A 20,103-nucleotide genomic window follows, 5' to 3' on the forward strand; every position below is an offset into this window, starting at 1 on the left:
CTTCATCTCGCTTTACCTTTTCTACTCTACAAAGAAATAATTAATTTTATTTTTTTTAACCCAAACATGGTGCTTTTAAATTGGTTTTCCCACAATTTTTGTACACTAAGGGGAGGATGTTCAACCCAAGATGTTGGACAGACAGGCCTGCCAAGGCTTTCTTTGGGCCACAAGGCTTGCCAAGACTTGGGCTTTAGGCACCCAGGAAAATTTGCGATAAACAAGAAGGAGAAAATACATTCCAATGACCAAATCGTATTACACAAAAATAGATTCAAAATACATATTTTTTTCTTAATAAGAAGAAAATTGCTATTCAACCCAAGTTCCAACGCTGATGAAAGAGTAAAGAAACCTTTTTCAACCTTTAGTTAATATATTTATCCAGCAACGAAAGTGATCACTACATATAAAGAAGGCATAATATATATATTGGCAATATAGGATCCAATCACTGGCCAGCAGCAAAAGCCTCAACAGGGAAAGTCTTGGTGATCCCGGCAAGACTCTTGAAATGGATCTTCCCTGGTTGCTTATCATCAATGGTGATCTCACTCACGGGAGGCCACAGCATCAGCTCCTTGGCCTTCACTCCCTTGAGCTTCTTGATCCTTTTCTTGTCGACGAAGCCTTTGATCTCAGTGTCATAGCTCACCAGCTTGCTGATCATCTTGAACTCATGCTCCACTTTCTTCTGCTGCACTATCCACATGTACCCAGTGCCCTTCACGTACCCCACTTCAACCACGTCGGCTAGAGGGAGAAGCCCTTCGGGGAGCTCGAACTCTCGCAAAAGGGAAACTGCCATTTCCACCCCGTCATCGTGACCTTTCTTCACGATCCCTCCTTCCTTATTATCTTCCATGCTAGCAACAGATTCCTTGCTCAAAACTTGATTACTTAACTTCAATGTTGCTTTGAAGATGGATAGGCTAGAGTAGGGGTATAAGAGTTTAATATATACAGCTTTGGAGCTAAATGTGGGACAATATCAGTGGGGGAAAACCAAGTTTAGCTGCATTGAAGTACTCGTCCGATGTATGCATATCAGAGAAAAAGAGGTAATACCAATGGTATTTGTTCTATACTTTTCACATATTTTTCCTCACCCTTGTGTCCATATGCTTCTGTCTATATATACAACATAAGATTGAAAATGAAGTTATACCCTCATATTCAATGTACAGTCGGCTATGGAATCTTCAATTTTTGTATAGGATTTCATCAAATTCTATTTATGTTAAGCCACCCTCCATTGCTCTTTGAAATATCAAAAGGTAAAAATATTACTTAGGCACTCGAAATTGAAAAGATAATAACTTTATTTTAGGATATTCTAAAAAAATAAATTAAAAAAAAAAACACGATGAAGAGAGTTATAACATTAAAATTTTTTTAAATGAATATAGAGAGCCAACAAACACACATGTGATGTGATCAGCACGTGACTGTCATATCCCTATGAGTATAAATAGCTAGAAAGAAAACCGTTGACGCGAAAATCCGTTTGATTTCGAAAGAGGGAAGACAAAAAAAAATGGAGAGCAGCAGCAAAGCGAACTCATGGAGAATGAAAGCAAAGAAGCGGAAGATATCTCTCGAGGACTACATCGATTTCCTTTCCTCTCACAAACAACTTCCTCTCACCCTCAGTTCCCTCAACCAGGTCGTCGATCCTCTCTCATCTCATTTTCCACTCTAGATTTTCAAATTCCCAATTCGAATCAAAAACCTTTTTATTTTCTTAATTGCTGATGATCTGATTCGTAGTAATGTTTGTTTTCTTTTCGATAGATTATCTTCATTCACGGTCTCAAGAAAACGACAAACATGCCCAAGGTAATCGGAAATACTCTATCTCTTGAATTGATTGTCTGTTTTTTTTTTTTGAATTTCTTTTTGCTCTAGGATTTGCTTAGCTGTTTAGAGACGTTAAATTAAACGGAAAATTGAATAGAAAGCGTTGAGCGAAGCGGTGGAGAAGCTGAATCTGATTGATCCATCACGTTCCACGCTGAAATCGAGCATATCATCGAGCGCCTGGCTAACAGAGGAGGAGATAATCGGGGACCTCAACCGTCTGGAGTGGCAAGAGTGCTGCGTTACCTCCATCCAAACCCTAAACTCATCTCCCGAACAACAATCCATTCCCAAAGCCAAAGCCAAAGCCAAAAGGAAGAGAAGCGCGAGTGTTGCTGTTGCCGAAGGCGCTGATTCCTTCTCCTCCGCTGTAGTTTCCTTTCAATCATCTTGAGACTTGAATTGGTAAATGCATTCGAACTTAATTTCAGCTTTCAAGTTTCAAGCCTTTCTGTTCAACAGATTTGTAACGATTGATTAACCTGTTTTTGGGGGGTTAAGTAGTTGAACGCAATGGTAGACCTGTGATTCTCTATAATTTGGAAGGGCGTTTTTGGCCTTTTCAACTGAACCAGTTATAGGTGTACAGAGAGGCGAGAGAAGGGCTATATTTGGATTTGCACAAGTGGAGTAAGGGCCTTTGCGTCTTTTAACTTTGTGAAAATGTAATTAGCCAAATGTTCTTTGTTTGTGTTTGTAATTGCTGATTTTCCATCAAATATTAGATTAGCTGACGTTATAACTACTTACTCTAAAGATTATGGAATATCTTAGTCAGGAAGCAGAACCTTTTTTTAATATGAAAAAAAAAAATTTCGAGTTAAGCTCTATGAATAGAAATACAATGCTCATAAGCGAATTTATTAATTGAAAACACAAATTATCTCTTCAATCTTAGAGAGAATGGCTAGGAGAAGTATTGTAATTATAACATTAATTAAGAAAATTTAATAAGAACTTAATTTATTTGATTTTATCTATAAATTATTTTAATTTAATAGTAATAAATGCAATGATCCATATATGAATTTTAATTAAATGATTGATGAGTTTTTGATACTTGATTAGTGAAAATTTGATTTGATTTTTTAAAATATTTTAATTTAATAAAAAATAATTATGATGATTCATCGATGAAATCTGATTAGATGATCCATAAATTTTTTAAATTTGTTTGGTCAAATCAAATGTTTTAATCTTAAATTTCATATGGTATGTTTTTAAGTAGTCGAAAATTTTCTCTTTCTATACTTGCATCCTGTGAAGTAAACTCTTTGGGACAATATTATTATTATTATTTTGTTAAGTGATTGGCTAAAAATTTTATATGGAGGTATTAATAAGATAAAATAAAACGTGGCAATTAAAAAATTACAAAAAAAATGAATATTAGGATTAAGGAAGCTACTAAAGTTAGAAAAATTAATTTTATATCTCTTAGAAGATTTGATTGTAAGAACATAAAAGGTTTAATCAAATGAAATAGAAAGGAATTAACTTAAATCATTAATTGCTTAATAAAGTCGGTAATAAAATGTGAGAAAGAGGTAAGAGTGCCAAAGCTGCCTTGAACCTAAAAGACTTCACCCATCATGATTTAACTACAAATAGCAAACAACCTTAATCAACTTAATTTTAGACTTAAAATGTATCAACTCAAATTTTTTGTTACCTAAACTCAACATGATTCAAATATTAAATAATGCGAATTTAAAGCTATTCAAATCTGAAATTTATTTGAATCTAAAATGATTTGAAAAAATTACTTTGAAACGACATAAAATTTGGAAGGTAAATTGAATACAATTATTACTATTTTAAAAATAAACACAACACAAATTGTTAATCTATTGGCAACATTAAAAGATAATAAAAATATGAAATTTCTTTTTCTTTACACTTGTATGTTTAATTTCTATATAACATTAGTTCATTATAAGATCCTTTTTGTTATTAAAAAATAAAAATTAAATTCTTTTTATTTATTATAATTAATCTACAAATTTTACAATTATGCAACATGCATGAGGCATTTAATTCTTTCCAAATAATAGAATAAAAAATTTGATTAGAGTTAAATAATTTTAAAAATAAAAAGTAGTCCTTGAATAATTGATATATTTTTTAAATAATTGATGTTTAGATCCGAATGAAACCCGACGGAAAATATTGGAAGTTAGAATGACCCGAACCCAACCAATGACCCGAACCCAAGGAGACTGGACGCCCACTCCACTGATTGCCACGATGCTCGGGGTTGGGGTTTAATACTGAGAAAGAAAGAAGTTACTAGAACTAGTACGAAAGGAAAAAATAAAGAAAAAGAAAAATTCTTCTTCGCGTTGCCCCATCGTATTACAGGCATCAGACGGGACGAATTTTCACTATTTCCCGTCTCCGAAATTCTTGGTTTGTGGGTTTTGGTGTCGGGTCTCGTAGTTGTAGGTAAAGCGAAACCGAAATGAAATTTCCAACTGTCGTAGTATTTTTCTTGCGAACGGCATATAATTGTGCATTGACAACGCTGGTTTGTGAATGGTTTTGAATCTCGAGGAATGATAAAAAATTTACAAATATAAAGCAAAGGCAAAGAAAATGCTGGAAAGAGTGGTTCATCAGGTGTTACTGGGATATCTTGGGCGATACGTGAAGGATTTCTCAAAGGACCAAGTGAAGGTCACTCTCTGGAACATCGAGGTTGAATTGAAGGACATAGACCTTATTCTCGAAGCCTTCGACTACCTGCAGTTGCCTTTTGCTCTTAAGAAAGGTCGAGTTGGGAGACTAAGCATTAAGGTTCCTTGGAATTTGATTGGGGGTGAACCCATTCTTATTGCTTTGGAGAATGTTTTCTTTTCTGTATCCCAGAGGGATGACCATGAGGTATTTTATTATTCATCTTCCTGCTCTTTGAATTTAGAAAAAGAAGAAAACTCTCTCTCTCTGTCCTTTTTTTTTCCTGAATTTAATGAATTCATGAACGTTGAGGCAGTGGAGAATGGATGCCGTTGAAACAAGAGAACTTGCCGGCAAGAAGGCTAAGCTTGCTGCCGCCGAGCTTGCTAAACTCTCAAGACGTGTTTGCGGTCAGTCAGTTATTTATCGCTATATATTTGTGAATTTCCACTGGGGCAAATATATGGTGATGTTTTAAGTTTTAATGGTTATAAATTAATAAATCTGTTTTTATGAATTTATGCAGATAATAAAGGAGGGTGGTCATTCATTCCTTTCGTTACTGCAAAGGTAATCCACTTATTTAAACCCCCTTTGTCTTCCCTTTTTATTCGATATTTGTGGTTATAGGTTTAATGCTGGACTTCCTTGGATGGTTATTGGTGGTAATTGCTCCCTTTCTTCTCCCTGATTTTGTCTCTGTCATGCTGCAAATGCACTTCTCTGACTTTTGATGAAATCTACACCCTTGACAATTTTGTTTCCTTCTAGGTTCTTGAAAATATCCAAGTGTCCATTAGAAATTTCCATGTCTTATATAGTGATATGCAATCCGATTCAGTAAGTTCCCTCCTTCTCCTACCATTTGCTTCTTCTCCTTACTTAACCTTGTTATGTTTTATATTTTCATTTATTATAACTAGTCTACTGCTTTCCTCAACTGCTTCTGTTTATGTTGCTTACATTTGTTTGCATGGTTTGCATGTGTTTTGAATGCATATACTATCTAAAATTACTTTACATCTTTTAAATTTTTTTATCCCTTTTTTTAAAAAAATTTTTATGCTTTATTGTCCTGTCTACTATGGTCTGCTCAATTTGTTGCTTTCAAATTCTGAAATTAGAAATATTTAAGATTTTTTTTGGTGATGCTTACACTAGATTTTCACTTCTTATAAGAAAGTAGAAATTCACGAAGATGGAATGTCTAATTCCATTCTAATCATTATCTGTTTTCCCAGAAGCAAGTTCACTTTTGCCTAGTAAGCTAGGGGATCATTGTAGTTTTTCTGTGTGAACTACTTACTTGATCATTTATATAATGATGGAAAAAGAATTATTGTCATTATTTTGCATCTGACTGCAATAATCGTAATTAGAGGTGAAGCTATGGAGGTATAAATCTTCAAAAAATTAAGCATGGGATTTTATGTGTATATGCATTAGTATAGACTTAATGACGTTTGGATGCTTTGACGAGCCCCCTTTTTGAATCTTAGAATTATATGGAATTTCTTTAAGATTTGGCATTAAATTGTTTTAGATTTTGTTTTTTAACGTTTCTCTTTGCATATTATTTTATGCAACTTATCTGAACTGAGCTTATAATCGTTTATTTACTTAAATGTCTTTGCAGGAACAGTTTATGTTTGGTTTAAGATTTTCTAGCTTGACAATGTTAAAGCAAAATCCGATTGGGTAATTTCCTCAGTCTACTGTAATATTCTTGACGTTCATTTTAATTTATACACTCTATCTCTTCCACTTTGGCTGTCTTAGTGACTTCCAGAAGTCAGTTATTTGAACTTCCTCAACTTAATTGGCAATGATTGTTGTGGCATATGTATGAAAGGCACTTTCTTAATTATTCTGTATTAATTTGTGAAGCACGAGTAACCAATGGCAGATTAAACTTGCATGTTGTTTTTTTCTTTTATTTTTTTTTCACTTTTGTGACAAATAAGTCCAAATAGAGGTCCTTTTTATATTTCTGATATGTACTTAGCTTTACTTACAAATGCATTTTGACTTTCTTACCTGAACGTATCAGACTGAGAATGGGTCAGGTGAGCAAAATTGTGGAGATTGAAGGTTTAGAAATTTATTGTAGCATCTCCAAGGAAGCTGCCAATGTTTTGAGCCTGAACCAAGTTGAGGATTCCAAATCCTGGTGCAATTCACACTTTGTTGGTGATAAGTCTGAACATATATTAGAGCCTGTCAATGTATCACTGTCTCTTTTGGTATGCAAATTTTATCAGAGTTTTATAGTTCTTTTGTTCAAGATTTATTCCGTTCAAATTTCATGCTAGTCTCTATGTAATATAAGCTTTTACCTGATGACTTATATACATCTATGTATATGTGCAAAAAAAAAGAAAGTAGCTTCTAGCAAGGTTGGGAAACTGCTCTTAAGAAAATCATTATTTGATTTTTAAGGGACATTGTTCCTTAGGATATCTGTTGATCTTTGCTTGGCATTTTAGTCATCTAGCTTGTGATATCAATACTTTTTCATCTTCTCTAATTGTTTGTTTTAAGAAATAACATCTTGTGCTTTTGATCATTCTGTATCTTTCTCTTGGTCTCTCTTCCTATTCCTCCTTTTCTACTTGCATTTATATTGTAGGCATGTCGTGAAGCATGTTAGCATCTTGAAAGGCCCAATTGGACCTTATTTCTTTTCCTGCATTTCAAGAAGTCTTAATTTTGTTTTTGAGATTAGACAATCATATTTAAATTAATTATAAAATATTAATATGCTGGTAAAAAAAGGAAAAACTATTCTGTTATCCTGAATGGTGTGTGGGGTGTTGTTGGGGGGGGGGGGGGGGGGGGAGGGGGAGGTGGTGGTGTGCAGATTTATTTTCAAAAGCAAGTTTCATTAATTTTGTCACATTTGTTTTCTGATTCCTGTCTTGGTAATGGTAAGGACAGAAGCATTACTGAGAATTTATGTGAAAAGATGGATGAAGAGTTTAAACATCATGTGCTTATTTCACAGGATATAAGCTCTCATGTTCAGGAGGGTGATTTGTGATTTGTAAGGTTGAAAATTTTAGTATAGCCTTGTTGGGTAGAGCTGCATGTGAACCTAGGCAAGTGCTGGCATATCAAGGCTAGGCAGGGTTTAGCGTGGGTAACGTATGAGCTCTGCTTGGCTCAACTTAATATGAGCTTCGGCCAGCCTGCTTGAGCTCAGCTTGGTAGAAGTTTATCAAGTTTTGCCTTGGCTTAACTATGCTTACTTTATTGCCTAACCTTTATCTTTTGACCCTGTGCTGCTGCATTTAAATCGAAAACAGTCAATGGACCTGATTCGCAGGATTCGAGTGGATATGGTAGAAATCTTTATCTGTGACCACCAAACTTTCATGCAGGTTTAGGCTTGGTTTAACTGTGCTTACTTGATTAATGTACCTTAATCTTTTGACTCTATTCATGAGTTTTCAGAAGAGTGTAGAAAACCAATATCTGTAACCTCCAAAAATTTCCGGCAAAGTTATTGCAAATGCATGTAAAAACAATCAAAGATCAGGATATCTTACACAAAAATTTCCTCCAGGATATTGTAGAAGTTCAAAAAAGTTCCATTGGACAAACTATCATTTTCTAGAAACAGAGAAACATGAACAGAAGATTGACAAGTTAATGTGATTGTTCTGAGTTTTATTTTCTTTCAGGTTTTGATGTTATGAAACATGACTATGGTATTTGATGCCCTTCTTTGCATCTTAAGTTTCTCATTTTAGGAAGGCTTTGGAGTGTAGATATAGAACAGAGTAAAGTGGACACCTGTTTACCGAACATTAATTATTTTTGGGTGAAGATATTGGCTGCTTAGATAATTTTTGATGGTTCAGGGGTAAGGTGATCTGCACTTAGATCTCTTCTTCAGAGGAGATGTGTGCCACTGGCTACACTTATGTAGGGTGATAGAAAAATGGTGGATTTATTTACTCAAGTTGTTTGTCTTCAGTACTCTCCACATATCATTCTCGAGCTGATGATTTTGTATGCCTTAATAGTAAGACTTATTTGTGTTCAAGGATGCATTATTTGATAGCATAAATATAATCATTTCTTTGCCCTTTGCAAAAATTTGAGTAAAAGTATTGTTCTTGAACTTGTCGATATTTGTCTTTTATTTTCTGTATGTAAGTGTATATATCTGTCTAGATATACATGCTTATTAGTTTTTAAGTTTTAATAGAATAATGTTGTTGGATTTTAAATTTGTCAAATCATACTCTTTTTGTTGTGCAGGTGAACAGATCAGGAAAATTTAATGATTTGCCACAGTATTCTATAAGTGCTAAGATAACCTGTTTGGTTAGTTTTCTTTTGTTTTATACTGATAAGTACTTTATAATTTCATCGGTCCTTTAATTTGCATGGTATTTGATCTGTAATTTGTGCTTTTAAATTTTTTAAGGTTGTGTCTTTGAATGAGATTCAGTTGCAGCAAATATTGATCCTTTCAGATTACTTAAGCACAAGCCAGTTAAGAGAGAAGTAAGTTAGATATTTCATCATCATTGTTTTAAATACAGAGTTAATTTACTGAAAAGTTCTCTTTACCCAGTTTCCCTTAATATCAGTGATTTCACATACTTTTGACTATGACTTAATGATGCACCTTTGTAAGAAGAATTTTTATTGCTTTCATATTTATAATTTCAGTGAGTTCGCTTGGTTTTGACTATGACTTGGTGGTTTGCGCATGGGAGAAGAATTTTAATTGCTTTCATATTTATAATTTCACCAGTTAGCATTTTACTTGGTAATTTGCTAATTTCATTCACTGGGGCAGGGTTGCAATTTTCAATTTCTCAGCCCTAGGGTTTAATATTTGTTGAGTTTTAGATTATTCTAGGAGTTAGGTTTATTTGCTTGGGGTCCAATTTGGTTTCAACTAGTCTAACAATCGGTGTTAATACTTTTGCAATCTTTAGATATTGATATATTTTGATCAATGAAATTATTAGAATATTGGTTTATGAGATATGGATGCCTATGATTATTGTGTGTTCTCTCTCTCTCTATAGCTCTCTTTCTTCTTCTCCTCCTTTCTTGCTATATTATTATGTAGGGACTGTTCACAACATAGAAACCTCTTCATTTAAACTAGACTCTACAACCTATATTAAATTCCTTTCTTGTCTTCAGTACTAATTCTTGCCCCATATTTTCCATATCAATCCCACCAGCTGAACTCTACAATTCACTAATTAACCCTAGTCTTCTTGCTGCCCAAAATCTTTAGCAATCTTTTTTACAGTTTCAGCCCTCATTAAGATAAAACCTAAACAGATTCAATCCTAATTCCTACCATTGCCATAGATTCCTAATTAATTATATCTAAGTAGGCTGACTTCCCCAAATCTGTCCTACATTGCATGGAATTAATCTCTCCAGTTTTCTTGTTCTGTTTTCATCTGTCTCTGGTTTTATACTTGGACATGCCTCCAAATTTTGTTTTACGTACATGTTGCCTGACTTCTTTTCCAGTTTCACTAGTTGCTTCTCGACAATTTTCAAATTTGCTTGCTTTATTGTTTCTGTGAATAGCTTTTTAGTAGGACAATAATTTTCAACAGAAAGAAGTGCATACTTGCTTTTGGTTGTATCCATTTGGGAAAGATGTTATATTTTTGAGTTTAGACCATTTGATGTTCATATCAGTATTGAAACATAGAGGTGGAAATCAATCAAATGTTTCCTGATCTACTTTCTTTGTGTAGAACTAAGGGGCTGTTTAGTGCCTTCCCATATCTTGGTTCCAGGGGAAAGTAATCGCTGAGAGTCTGATTGTTGGGAAGCTAACATTACTATATATTGTAGCATTGGAAAGTGTTGAGCAAAATCTTGGGAAAGTTACATTGACATGTTTGGTTGATAGGTACTTTACTAGGAAATTACACAACTACCCCTACCAATTAAAATGAGAATAACTACACATCTAAAATTTTAAGCATCCTCTTAGGAAAGTATATAATCTTTGTGATCAAATTTTAAAGATGAAAATTATATACATTTTAAAATTCATTTAGAAAAAAGATCTTCACATTAAATAAAAACTATTCTTAAGTTATTTTTTATTTTTAAGAATATAGACATTAAGAATGTCGTGCACTAGAAATTATTAGTATCCCTAATTTTTTCTTAATTTAGTTGCTTTTTTTAGATTTTAAAAATACAAATTAATTGGAGTGAGAAAAATAAAATGCCCATCAAATTAAAATAAACTCTTGAAAAATCCCATATTCTCTCTCTTATTTCTAGTCAAAACTCTCTTTCTCTCTTGATTCTTTTGGGCAAAAACCAGATTCAAGCCACCACCATCCCATATGTTGCCTGAAGCAATGCTGACCAAGCACACCTCCACTAATCTCTATCCCTTGAAGCTACCCAAAGCCATATAAAATTCCATGAGAACCACTGAAGCCCATATTCAAGGCAAGCAAAAATTTCTAGACCTTAGAGAGAGAGAGAGTGAAGATTTACTTGCTTTCAATGCAAATTTTTGACATAGGTGATTTTCCAAAAAAAAAGATGGTGCAGATGGTGGGTATGGCTATGGTTGCTGGTGAGAAGAAAAAGAGATGAAGAAAAATGGTGTTGGCTAGGGTGAAGAGAGGAAGAAGCCTGAAGGGCAATTTTATCTAAAAAAAAATTCATTTACATTCCCTCAACATTGGAAAATAACTTTACCACCTCCCTCCATGGGAATCACATTCTATCCTTTGATGGAGAGGAGATGGTTACAGTAAAGTTATTTTTCTAGGAAAGTGCCATACCAAACATAACTATATCCTCCTTTCTAATTAAAGTCCCAGGAAAAAGTGCCTTGTGCCCTACTTTCCGCATAGCAACACCACCTAAGGTTCTATAGTCTTTGTTGGTGTGCTTAGGACTATTTAATAAAGGTTTTATGTTTGGTTGGGGTAAATAAGGGTTAAGTCTAAATTTATGTTTGATGGCCTACACTTTGGGCTGTTTTTGATCAAAGTTGAGGATCTCAGGTTGCTGGAATTGTATTTAGTTGATTCTCTGCATTTTGCTCATGTATATATAGCTTTATTTTTTTCTCTAATTTTAAAGTTAATTCAACATTATTTATTGTTCTCAAAGGTGTAAATAATTTGGTATTAGCTCTTGCGGAACAAGGTGAATGCACATAATGATTGGGCTTAATTTCTAGTAGTTGATAGACCAGTTTAATCCTTGTGTCAAAATGCAAGTAACCATAATCCCAAACTGTTTGGCTTGCTACATGAATCCATTTTCTTTGTTCAACCTGGTTAAAGGCTATATCTAAAGCAGCCAAAACTCTTGTTATGGTATCAATCAAGTAATTTTGATTTACCTCTATTTATTCTTTGTTAACATCTGGATGCTACTCAGAGCTGTACTGATCTCTTGATCAGTTTATAGATCGAGTACCTTTTTCTTTCATTCTGATGGACTGCTTCTGTTTCCAAAAGTGTTGTTTCCTTTTTCATAGTTGAATAGAGCTGTAAGGAATATGCATGTCAGCCTGACTTGGCGATGTAGAACAAGAATATAGAGATCAAAGCAATTTAAGGAGAAGAGGGGGAGGAAATTGTTGGGGTGGGGCAATAGAAGAAACTGGGGAAGAAAGCTAGGGAAAATCAAGGAAGAGGGGAAATCTTAAACTCAAATACCCCAAAATTTCTATAATTCTTGATCCATGGCTATCAAAAATTGAACTAACCTCTGTACTTATAAGCTGAACTCTATACATTAATAAATGAAAAATTCCGGATATATTGTTTAATACTATAAATTAGAATATTAAAAAATAAAACTAAGTTAGAATAAAATTCAAAAATAAAACTAAGTAATAAAATGAAGTCTTAAATAAATTTGAATTCCTCAATCAGCTTCTTTTTGTCTTGCATTACCTGTTCTCACTCTTTTGAATGTTTTCTGAGTCTAGTTTTGATGGGTTATGTGGCTGATGTGTTATATTTGAGGAGATGGCTAGTCATTAGGATATTTTTCTAGTGGATGATTCACTCATGACTTAGGTCTTATTCATAGCACCTAGAGCTGAATTAGTAATCAGTTTCATCTGTTGTTGCTGTTCTTATTATTATTTTAATTTTTATCATAGAAAATTTCATCTGTTGTTATTGAATGACATAGGTATGGACGTTACCGTCCATGGTATTGTCCTTTGTCAAGAAAAGAAGATGGCTGGCAAAAATTGTGGTGGCATTATGCCCAAGAATCTATTTTATCAGATGTCCGTGAGAAATTAAAGAAGACTTCGTGGAGATACCTTGGACAGCGATTGTAAGTTTGTTTCAATCAACATGCAACCTTTTTGCTGTCTGCATCCTATATGCAGAAGTCGGAATTAGTTAGACATAGTTCTGACCTTGCTCTCATTTCCTTATGTGATGTATATAGCACAATCGTCATTGTTCTTTATCATTAAATGCAACCAAGTGACACAGTTATTTTCCTTTAGAAAAATGGATCTTCTTCTTCGCAGATCAAATATAAATTTTTAGACACAAATAGTTGGAAAGTTTTCTTGTTTTCTGTTAAAATGTACAATTTTTACATTATGAATAAAAGAAAATGTTAAATGATTGAGCTTGTTTTAAGGAATTCTTCAGTCATGCTTTTGCCTTTTGCTTGCAATGATTTTGTCTAATGGATATTTAATGCTTGAAGTCTTAGTCAATTTCAAATTTTGGGAAAATTACACAAGTTACCCTTGAAATTTGCCACTGTTAACGTTTGTCCATATATTTATAATTGCAACAATAAAGGAACCACACATTAAGCATATGACAATCAAGCCCTTCTGTTATAGCCTTGTTAAGGAGGATGTTAAAGTGTCCATATTACATGACATGTTTGTGTTATGTATCATGTTGCTTAGGATGGAGCATGAAGTCACTATTTTGCATCACTCTATGTTAGTTACCAAAAAATTAAAAAAATACAACTGAGTTTTTATTTATTTTCTTTTTCCAATTAAAAATTGTTTTACTTTGATTAATATGAGGTGTCTGGTTTTGATTTCAAAATGACGGTGGTTGTAATGTATAAAATGAGGTACGGCAGCAAAGTATATCTAACATTGTAAAGGTTAGTTGGTGGCAAACATACAAGAAGTATACTGCTTTTATACTGTTTTTTTTTTTTTTTAATTTTGAGGTTGCCTTTTTTATTCTTCTCCTTTTTGTGATTTAAACTTTATTCAATTTACACGTGGTGATGACCCGCTCTGCCGGTGGCAGCTTACTATTTTAACTCTAGAGAAAACTAACAAAAGGATTTGGTTGTCATGTGTGATCAAGTTTACTATATTGTTAAATCAGAATAATGGAGATTGTAGTTATAGTAAATTTCAAGGATATGTGTAATTTTCCCAAAATTGTTTATGACATCTATAGACATGCACACCAAATATGAGCGAAATTAAAGATTTTCTTGTCTTTTGTTGAAAGGAAAATTTGGCAGGTGGTTTCTAAATGTTTTGACATGTGAGATGAATAAGAAAATCTTTTATGATCGCAGGAGTAATCGTCGGAAGTATGTTAATTTATACAAGACTAAATTAGAGTTTCTTCGACAAGACCAGGTAAACTACTCTCTCTCTATCTCAATTGGCTTGTCTTTGCACAAATGCACAGAGAGGTGGTTGTCAATTGGGTTTTGGCCCTGGACATAGATGTTTGGTTTAGTACTTCTGGGCCTCCCTTCCCCCCCCTCCCCCCCTCCCCCTTCTAATTTTTCTTCATTTTTGATGTCATTAGGCTCATGTTAGGCTATCCTTGAAGTTTATACATATTTGTTATGCTCATTTAGAGTTAAAGAAGTATAAAGGTCCTGGTACTTGGTCAAAATAGTCCCTTTTAGTTAGATTCAGAGAAACTGAACCTATGTACTTTAATTTTGATGCAATCAAGGAATTGTTAACATCTTTATTGTTATGTTGATGTAACATTGATGTGGCATCTGTGTGGCCATTTCATTTGACAGAATGATGACATGACTTATAAAAATATTGTATGGATAACTTTGAAAAAGATCAACGAAGACAGAGACTATTTCTTTTAGGACCTGGGGATGATGTGGATTGAAAAAATAGTACTCCTGGCTTATGTGGCACTACCTCAATGTAAAATGAAAATTTTGAAGAAGAAAAGGATACATGGCTTTAAAGAGCGAATAAAAATAAATAATTCAATGAAAGATAATGAAACAACCATTGCCAGCGTGTTGCCATGTGGCTCTTTTGCTTTTTATTTTTTACCAAAATTTTTTTTTAATTCCTATGTTATACAGCATCATCAAAAATATTATTTTTTAATACCATATCATTTCCATGTTACCAAAATGGTTCAACTGTGTTATTCTTGAAGATTTAATTCTTAAAATAATGATTTGAACATTCTGTGTCATCAATTGGCCATCAGAAATGACCGCATGGATGCCATGTCAGCTATACATCAGCATAATTAACAGCTAAAGGTTGAGATATCGATGGTTTTCTTTGACTGCAATGAAAAGTTAGAGCACGAGGATTCCATTTCTCAAAATCCAAAGTACAGGGACTAATTTCAATATTTTGACCAAGTACAAAGATTGTTAGGACACTTTAACATTTATTTGTTGTCGTTTGATTTCTCTATATATTGCTGATGTAGGATGGAAAGAAGCTAATTGAGAGAATAAGCTACTCAAGATTTTTTTATTTGTTATATTTTATGTATTAATTGTAACTTTTATATAGATTTAACATATTTTAGATTAGTTAAGCTAACTTAAAGAAGGATAATTAGGCAATTTGTATTAATTAGTATTTTACTCATTATTCCAATTATTATGGCATTAGGGTTTAGGGTTCACCCTATAAGTATTTGTATTGTTTCAATTCCTAATAGTTTTAGATAATTAATTATTGAGATTTTGGAATATTTAGTGTTGAAGAATTTTAATCTCCTTCTAGGTTCTATCTACTTTTCTCTCTATTCTTCTATCTCTATGTTTACTCTGATCTGTATTTTCTTCTTATTTCCCCTCCTTGGTTTACATGACGTGTGATGGAGATATTGAGGGATTAAGCTACTTATGATTTTAGGTTGTTACCTTGTTATATTTTATAGCTAAGCGTAATTTTTAGTCGGATATATTTTAATTATTTAGGCTGTTTTATTAACTGGTAGGTTGCTTATTTTCCAAGTATTAAGGCATTAAGGTTAGATTTAGTATTTTGCATTTCTATCAAGGTTTAGGGTTTATTTTATAAGTACCTATGTTAGTTCCATTTCTATTTCCAGTAGCTTTGGATTTTAATTAGTTGAGATTTGGGAATATTATTGGAATCTTCCCTCTGCCTCTTGGTTCCATAGGTTTTTTTCCTCTATACTTCTCTCTCCCTTAATTTTTTCGATTTTTCCTTTGATCTTTACTCTCTCTTTATTTCTCCTCCTTGTTCTGTATCAATTACTTTGGGTTCCTGAGTGTTACAAAGATTGATGACTAACCATCTTGCAAGTCCCCGTATATTTTAAGCATCAAAATGCTTGTTGCTTAAACATGTCTTTTAGGATCCATTGGTTTTCTCATTATTTGCTGCAAATTATGACAGAACAATGTCCTGTGTACTTTCTTTTCCAATTAGCTATTTGTGACCTTATTTGTTATATTTTTGTTTTATCTTTCAACTTAAAGTTTTTAGTAGTTTGTTTCATTCATCTGGTCTTGCACATGGACTGCCTTTTAATATCATGCAATGTAAGAGTTGTTCACTTGCTAACTTTTCCCTGGCATAAATATGTTTTCCAATTTGTTATCAGCCAATTGATGAAGCTATCATTTGGGAATTGGAACAAATGGAGAAAGAATCTGATATTGATGATATTTTAAGTTATAGGTCTGCTGCGGAACATGAGCTGCAGGTATGAATATTTCTGACGTGTTGCTCAGAAATTACATCAGAATGCTTTTCATATTCTATAAGTTAGATCTCATGGTCTTTGTTTTTTTTTTTTTTGCTTATATTCAGTCTGTTTGATATGTTACTTATGACTTGACATGGTTCTATGGTTTGTTTTGGGGCTGAGGGATGTTTCTATGTCAGCTGACATTTTTTCCCACTTTTTCAATATATATATATATATATTTGGTGTTTCTACAGGAAGTCTTATCAAAGCCTTCAACATCCAATATCTCTGTCGAGAAGTCAAGACAAGATGGCCAGTCATCGGGCAAGTCTCGTGGATGGTTGAACTGGTTGTCCCGTGGTATGCTTGGTGCTGGAGGAACAGATGATTCTAGTCAGTTCTCTGGTGTTGTTTCTGATGAAGATGTACAGGTACTTCTTGTCCAAGTTGTAGTTAGTGGAAAATGCTTTGTACCAGAAGACTTATAGCTTTCCCTTTTTACAGGATATATATGAGGCCACAAAGTTCTATTCTCCGGTTTTGTCTGCAGTGGATGCCGACACAAATGAAAAGATGTATACACGGGTAATCGAGTTCAGCATAGATGAAATTTCTGCAACATTATGGAGCATGTATGTTACTTACCTTTGATCCTTGTTTGGGTGAAAAATAATTGTTGATTTCACTTTGGCATGAAAAACTTATCAATGTTTATTTGTTTTAACAGAAATGAGATTGCAATACATACATGTATTGCTTATGAATTATGTCTTTAACAGAAAAATTGGAAAGCCTGTAATTTTGCTTATGAACTATGTTTGATTTTCTTTGATTTCAAACGTATCTATCTATTCAAGAGCAATGAAAATCAAGGTAACACATGATGATAATGCATACATCTAGATATAAAATAAACAGTAAAAAACAGCATATTTGGATGAAGTAATTTTAAGAGGGATTTCATTTTGTGGAAGGATTTTAAATGAAAGCAACTATCTTATTTGCACACAAAGCATCAGAATTTCAAAAATAGTCAAAATATTTTAACCATGTTTTTAGTGGCCCCATTTACCAAGATTGAAACAATGTTTTTATTTTACAGTCCTTTTTGTCTGGTATCCTTTTTTCTCTCTCTTGGAAATGATGATAATAAAAATCACATCATTATAACTGTCATCATCCCTATCTGTCATATTTTTTTTCTGATTTCAATTGTCTCATTTTGTTCCTCATTTTTTATTGTTAATTCTTGGGAAATTTCTACAACAGTTTTATTAATAATTTAATGTAGTGATTTAATTTGTATGAGTTAGTGTTTGTGATTATGGGTAGAGATGGAAATTTCTATCTGTAATTAGGGGTATTTTGGTAACTCTTTGGACAACTGCTAATTTCTCTTGTGAAATCCCATTGTTATTATTTGAACAATGCATTATTCTAATCCCTACAATTTGAGTTGCATCATTTTTTATTTGATATATTGCTTTGGAAATTGAGTTTAATTTTCTAATTCTTCATCTAAACAAAGCCCATGCCTCAAAGGAAGTGGAAAAAAAGAGAAGCAAATGGTGGTGTGACAGTCATAGTGTATTAGCTTGGGTTTTTCAAATGCTATTGCATGCTTATAGAACAGCATCAAGGAACAAGAACTTTATACAAGGACAATGAAACTCAAGAAAACATTTAAAGTTCATTTATATGAATTTGGTGGGAGTGAAATTCATGTTGCTAAGTACAAGGGTGCAATTTCAAGTCTTGAGTGTTGAAAGAGGCAACACTATCAAAAATTACGTGCAGATGGAACTTTGTCTATATCATCCTTCCTAGGACTGTGCTTAGATAGGACCATGAGTGGGCAATAAGCCTCTTCACCTATAGTGTTTTGGTGATTTTCTCCTTGAAAGGAAACTTACTTTAATGTTTAAACTACCTAATCAGAGCACCTCACTAGAATTGTTGGAAACAAGGTGCCTATTTTCAGCCATCAAAAAATTGCTATAACCCCTAACATTCCCATATGTTTTCACCTATATGAGTAAATTGCTTCTTTCTTCTTTTGACATTGCATTACATGTAGTTTACATCATTGAATTAAGTAGTGGTGTTGTGCATGTTTTTGAATTAATGTCATTATTATTTTGTTGTGGTCCATGTATAGTTAAATGGTCATTATATTTACTTTTTTTTTGTAGGAACTTCTGTCAGGAAATTGCTAAGTTGAATCTTCATGAGGCAGTTATCAAGTGCCACCTAGAGGAAGAATTGGGAACTGTGATTGCTTTTGTTAAGTCAGGAGAGATGGGTAATCCAAGCAATAAGCACGTGATTCGATTAATGGTAGGGGTTTCTATTGTTGCATGCCTTGATGACATATTCCATATCAATTGGACAATATGATATGGTTGGGATCAATTGTTTAGGCGTTTTTTCCTAAGCTGGCCTTGCACACCAGTTCAGCTCTTTTCATAAATTGCTAGATCGTAACGATGTCTGTTTTAGTTAAAAAGAAATCCCTGGGTGTACGGATAGGTTAATGCCTATCATATAAATAGTAAGAAACCAATTTGTGCAGTTAGAAAAGGTGCTAAATGGCTTGTTATGTCATAGTAACTGCACAAATTGTTAGCAAAGCTTCTCTAAGTTTGCTGGCTCTTTTTAAGAATATATGTAACCTTGAAGTGGCTGCTTCTATGTTATGTGATGATCTGGCACTAAAATTTTATATGTCAATGTGTAATTTAGACGTTTTCATGACATTCTGATCACAAACTATCAGCTTTTATAACCACCTTCTCCCTCCTTACCCAGAAAAGAAAAAAAATCCTAACTTGCTGAACTCAAATATGTTCCTCCATTAAGACATCTGAATGTTTTTGCTGTCTCGAACGTACTTGTTAAGAGAAAATATTTGAAATCACATCATTACTGAGGTGCATCAGAGAAAACTCATTTAAGTTATAAAAATAGTGTGAAGGGAACCCAACATCTTATAATTTTGTATTTCAGATGCTTGAAGGGTGATTCTGTTCTATGATGACAATATTGTAGTAATTCTTCTGCATCTAGCTACTGCTTCTACTTAATTCTTCGTTTGTATGTTTTCAGTCCTGTATGGAGAAAAATGCTGGGGAAGATCTGCCTTTGTACAGAGTTCAAGTAGACTTGTCTCCTAAGGAAGATGTGGAATTGTCAGTGAATGTAATTTTATGCCCCTTCGTTTTGGTGCTATATATAAAACTTTTTCTACTTGATAGGATAATCCATGTTTAAGGAACTTTTCTTATGCTATTATTTTATTTACAAGTGTTATTATTATGACTTCTATACTCAGGTCATGCTTCAGTCACTTGAGGTTGCTTATGAAACAACATTTTTTCGGGATGTCATAGAATTTTTCGCTGTCGTGAAATCCTTTGAATTTCAGCATGAAAGGGTAAGAAGTAATTATATTAAGCATGCCCTCTCCCTATTTGGTCAGTCACAAACTCCTGCATGGGCATATTAAGTTTGCATCTTTCCTTTTCAAATGCTCAAAATTCCTGCATGTGTCTGGTGCAATTATTGCTGTTTTTGTCATTATATTGTCAGCTGTATTATTTAAGGTACATCTCCTTTGTTGTTTATTTTTTCGTTT

The 20,103-nt window shown here is 33.4% G+C and overlaps 3 protein-coding genes across 6 annotated transcripts in view; 2 read left to right on the top strand and 1 right to left on the bottom strand.

Moving 5' to 3' along the window:
• Positions 1-451: 451 nt before the first annotated feature.
• Positions 452-865, bottom strand: LOC110429145 (uncharacterized). The gene has a single exon (XM_021445038.1). The coding sequence runs from the start codon at positions 863-865 to the stop codon at positions 452-454; it is 414 nt and encodes a 137-aa protein (XP_021300713.1).
• A 639-nt stretch (positions 866-1,504) lies between these two features.
• LOC110409575 (uncharacterized) lies at positions 1,505-2,605 on the top strand. Its single transcript, XM_021418961.2, has 3 exons — positions 1,505-1,666; positions 1,795-1,839; positions 1,958-2,605. Exons 1-3 carry the CDS (start codon positions 1,538-1,540, stop codon positions 2,252-2,254), a joined length of 471 nt encoding a protein of 156 aa, XP_021274636.1. The 5' UTR covers positions 1,505-1,537; the 3' UTR covers positions 2,255-2,605.
• A 1,545-nt stretch (positions 2,606-4,150) lies between these two features.
• Positions 4,151-20,103, top strand: part of LOC110410046 (vacuolar protein sorting-associated protein, putative (DUF1162)) — a 38,267-nt gene continuing 22,314 nt past the window's right edge. For 2 of the 4 annotated variants that reach the window (XM_021419617.1, XM_021419619.2), the window contains exons 1-16: positions 4,151-4,743; positions 4,853-4,946; positions 5,063-5,106; positions 5,308-5,376; positions 6,173-6,234; positions 6,587-6,779; positions 8,803-8,868; positions 8,972-9,051; positions 12,709-12,858; positions 14,098-14,161; positions 16,383-16,484; positions 16,724-16,900; positions 16,974-17,101; positions 18,662-18,806; positions 19,575-19,667; positions 19,801-19,902. In XM_021419617.1, the coding sequence (XP_021275292.1) occupies positions 4,456-4,743; positions 4,853-4,946; positions 5,063-5,106; positions 5,308-5,376; positions 6,173-6,234; positions 6,587-6,779; positions 8,803-8,868; positions 8,972-9,051; positions 12,709-12,858; positions 14,098-14,161; positions 16,383-16,484; positions 16,724-16,900; positions 16,974-17,101; positions 18,662-18,806; positions 19,575-19,667; positions 19,801-19,902 (1,857 nt within the window). In that variant the 5' untranslated portion in view covers positions 4,151-4,455. Of the gene's footprint in view, positions 4,744-4,848; positions 4,947-5,062; positions 5,107-5,307; positions 5,377-6,172; positions 6,235-6,586; positions 6,780-8,802; positions 8,869-8,971; positions 9,052-12,708; positions 12,859-14,097; positions 14,162-16,382; positions 16,485-16,723; positions 16,901-16,973; positions 17,102-18,661; positions 18,807-19,574; positions 19,668-19,800; positions 19,903-20,103 lie in introns of those variants that run through there. The other 2 variants (XM_021419618.2, XM_021419620.1) reach the window with 2 other exon arrangements.

This window comes from Theobroma umbraticum, unplaced genomic scaffold, assembly GCF_002168275.2.
Source record: "Theobroma umbraticum cultivar Fairchild unplaced genomic scaffold, ASM216827v3 scaffold_44.0, whole genome shotgun sequence".
In the NCBI taxonomy this organism is placed as follows: Eukaryota; Viridiplantae; Streptophyta; class Magnoliopsida; order Malvales; family Malvaceae; genus Theobroma; species Theobroma umbraticum.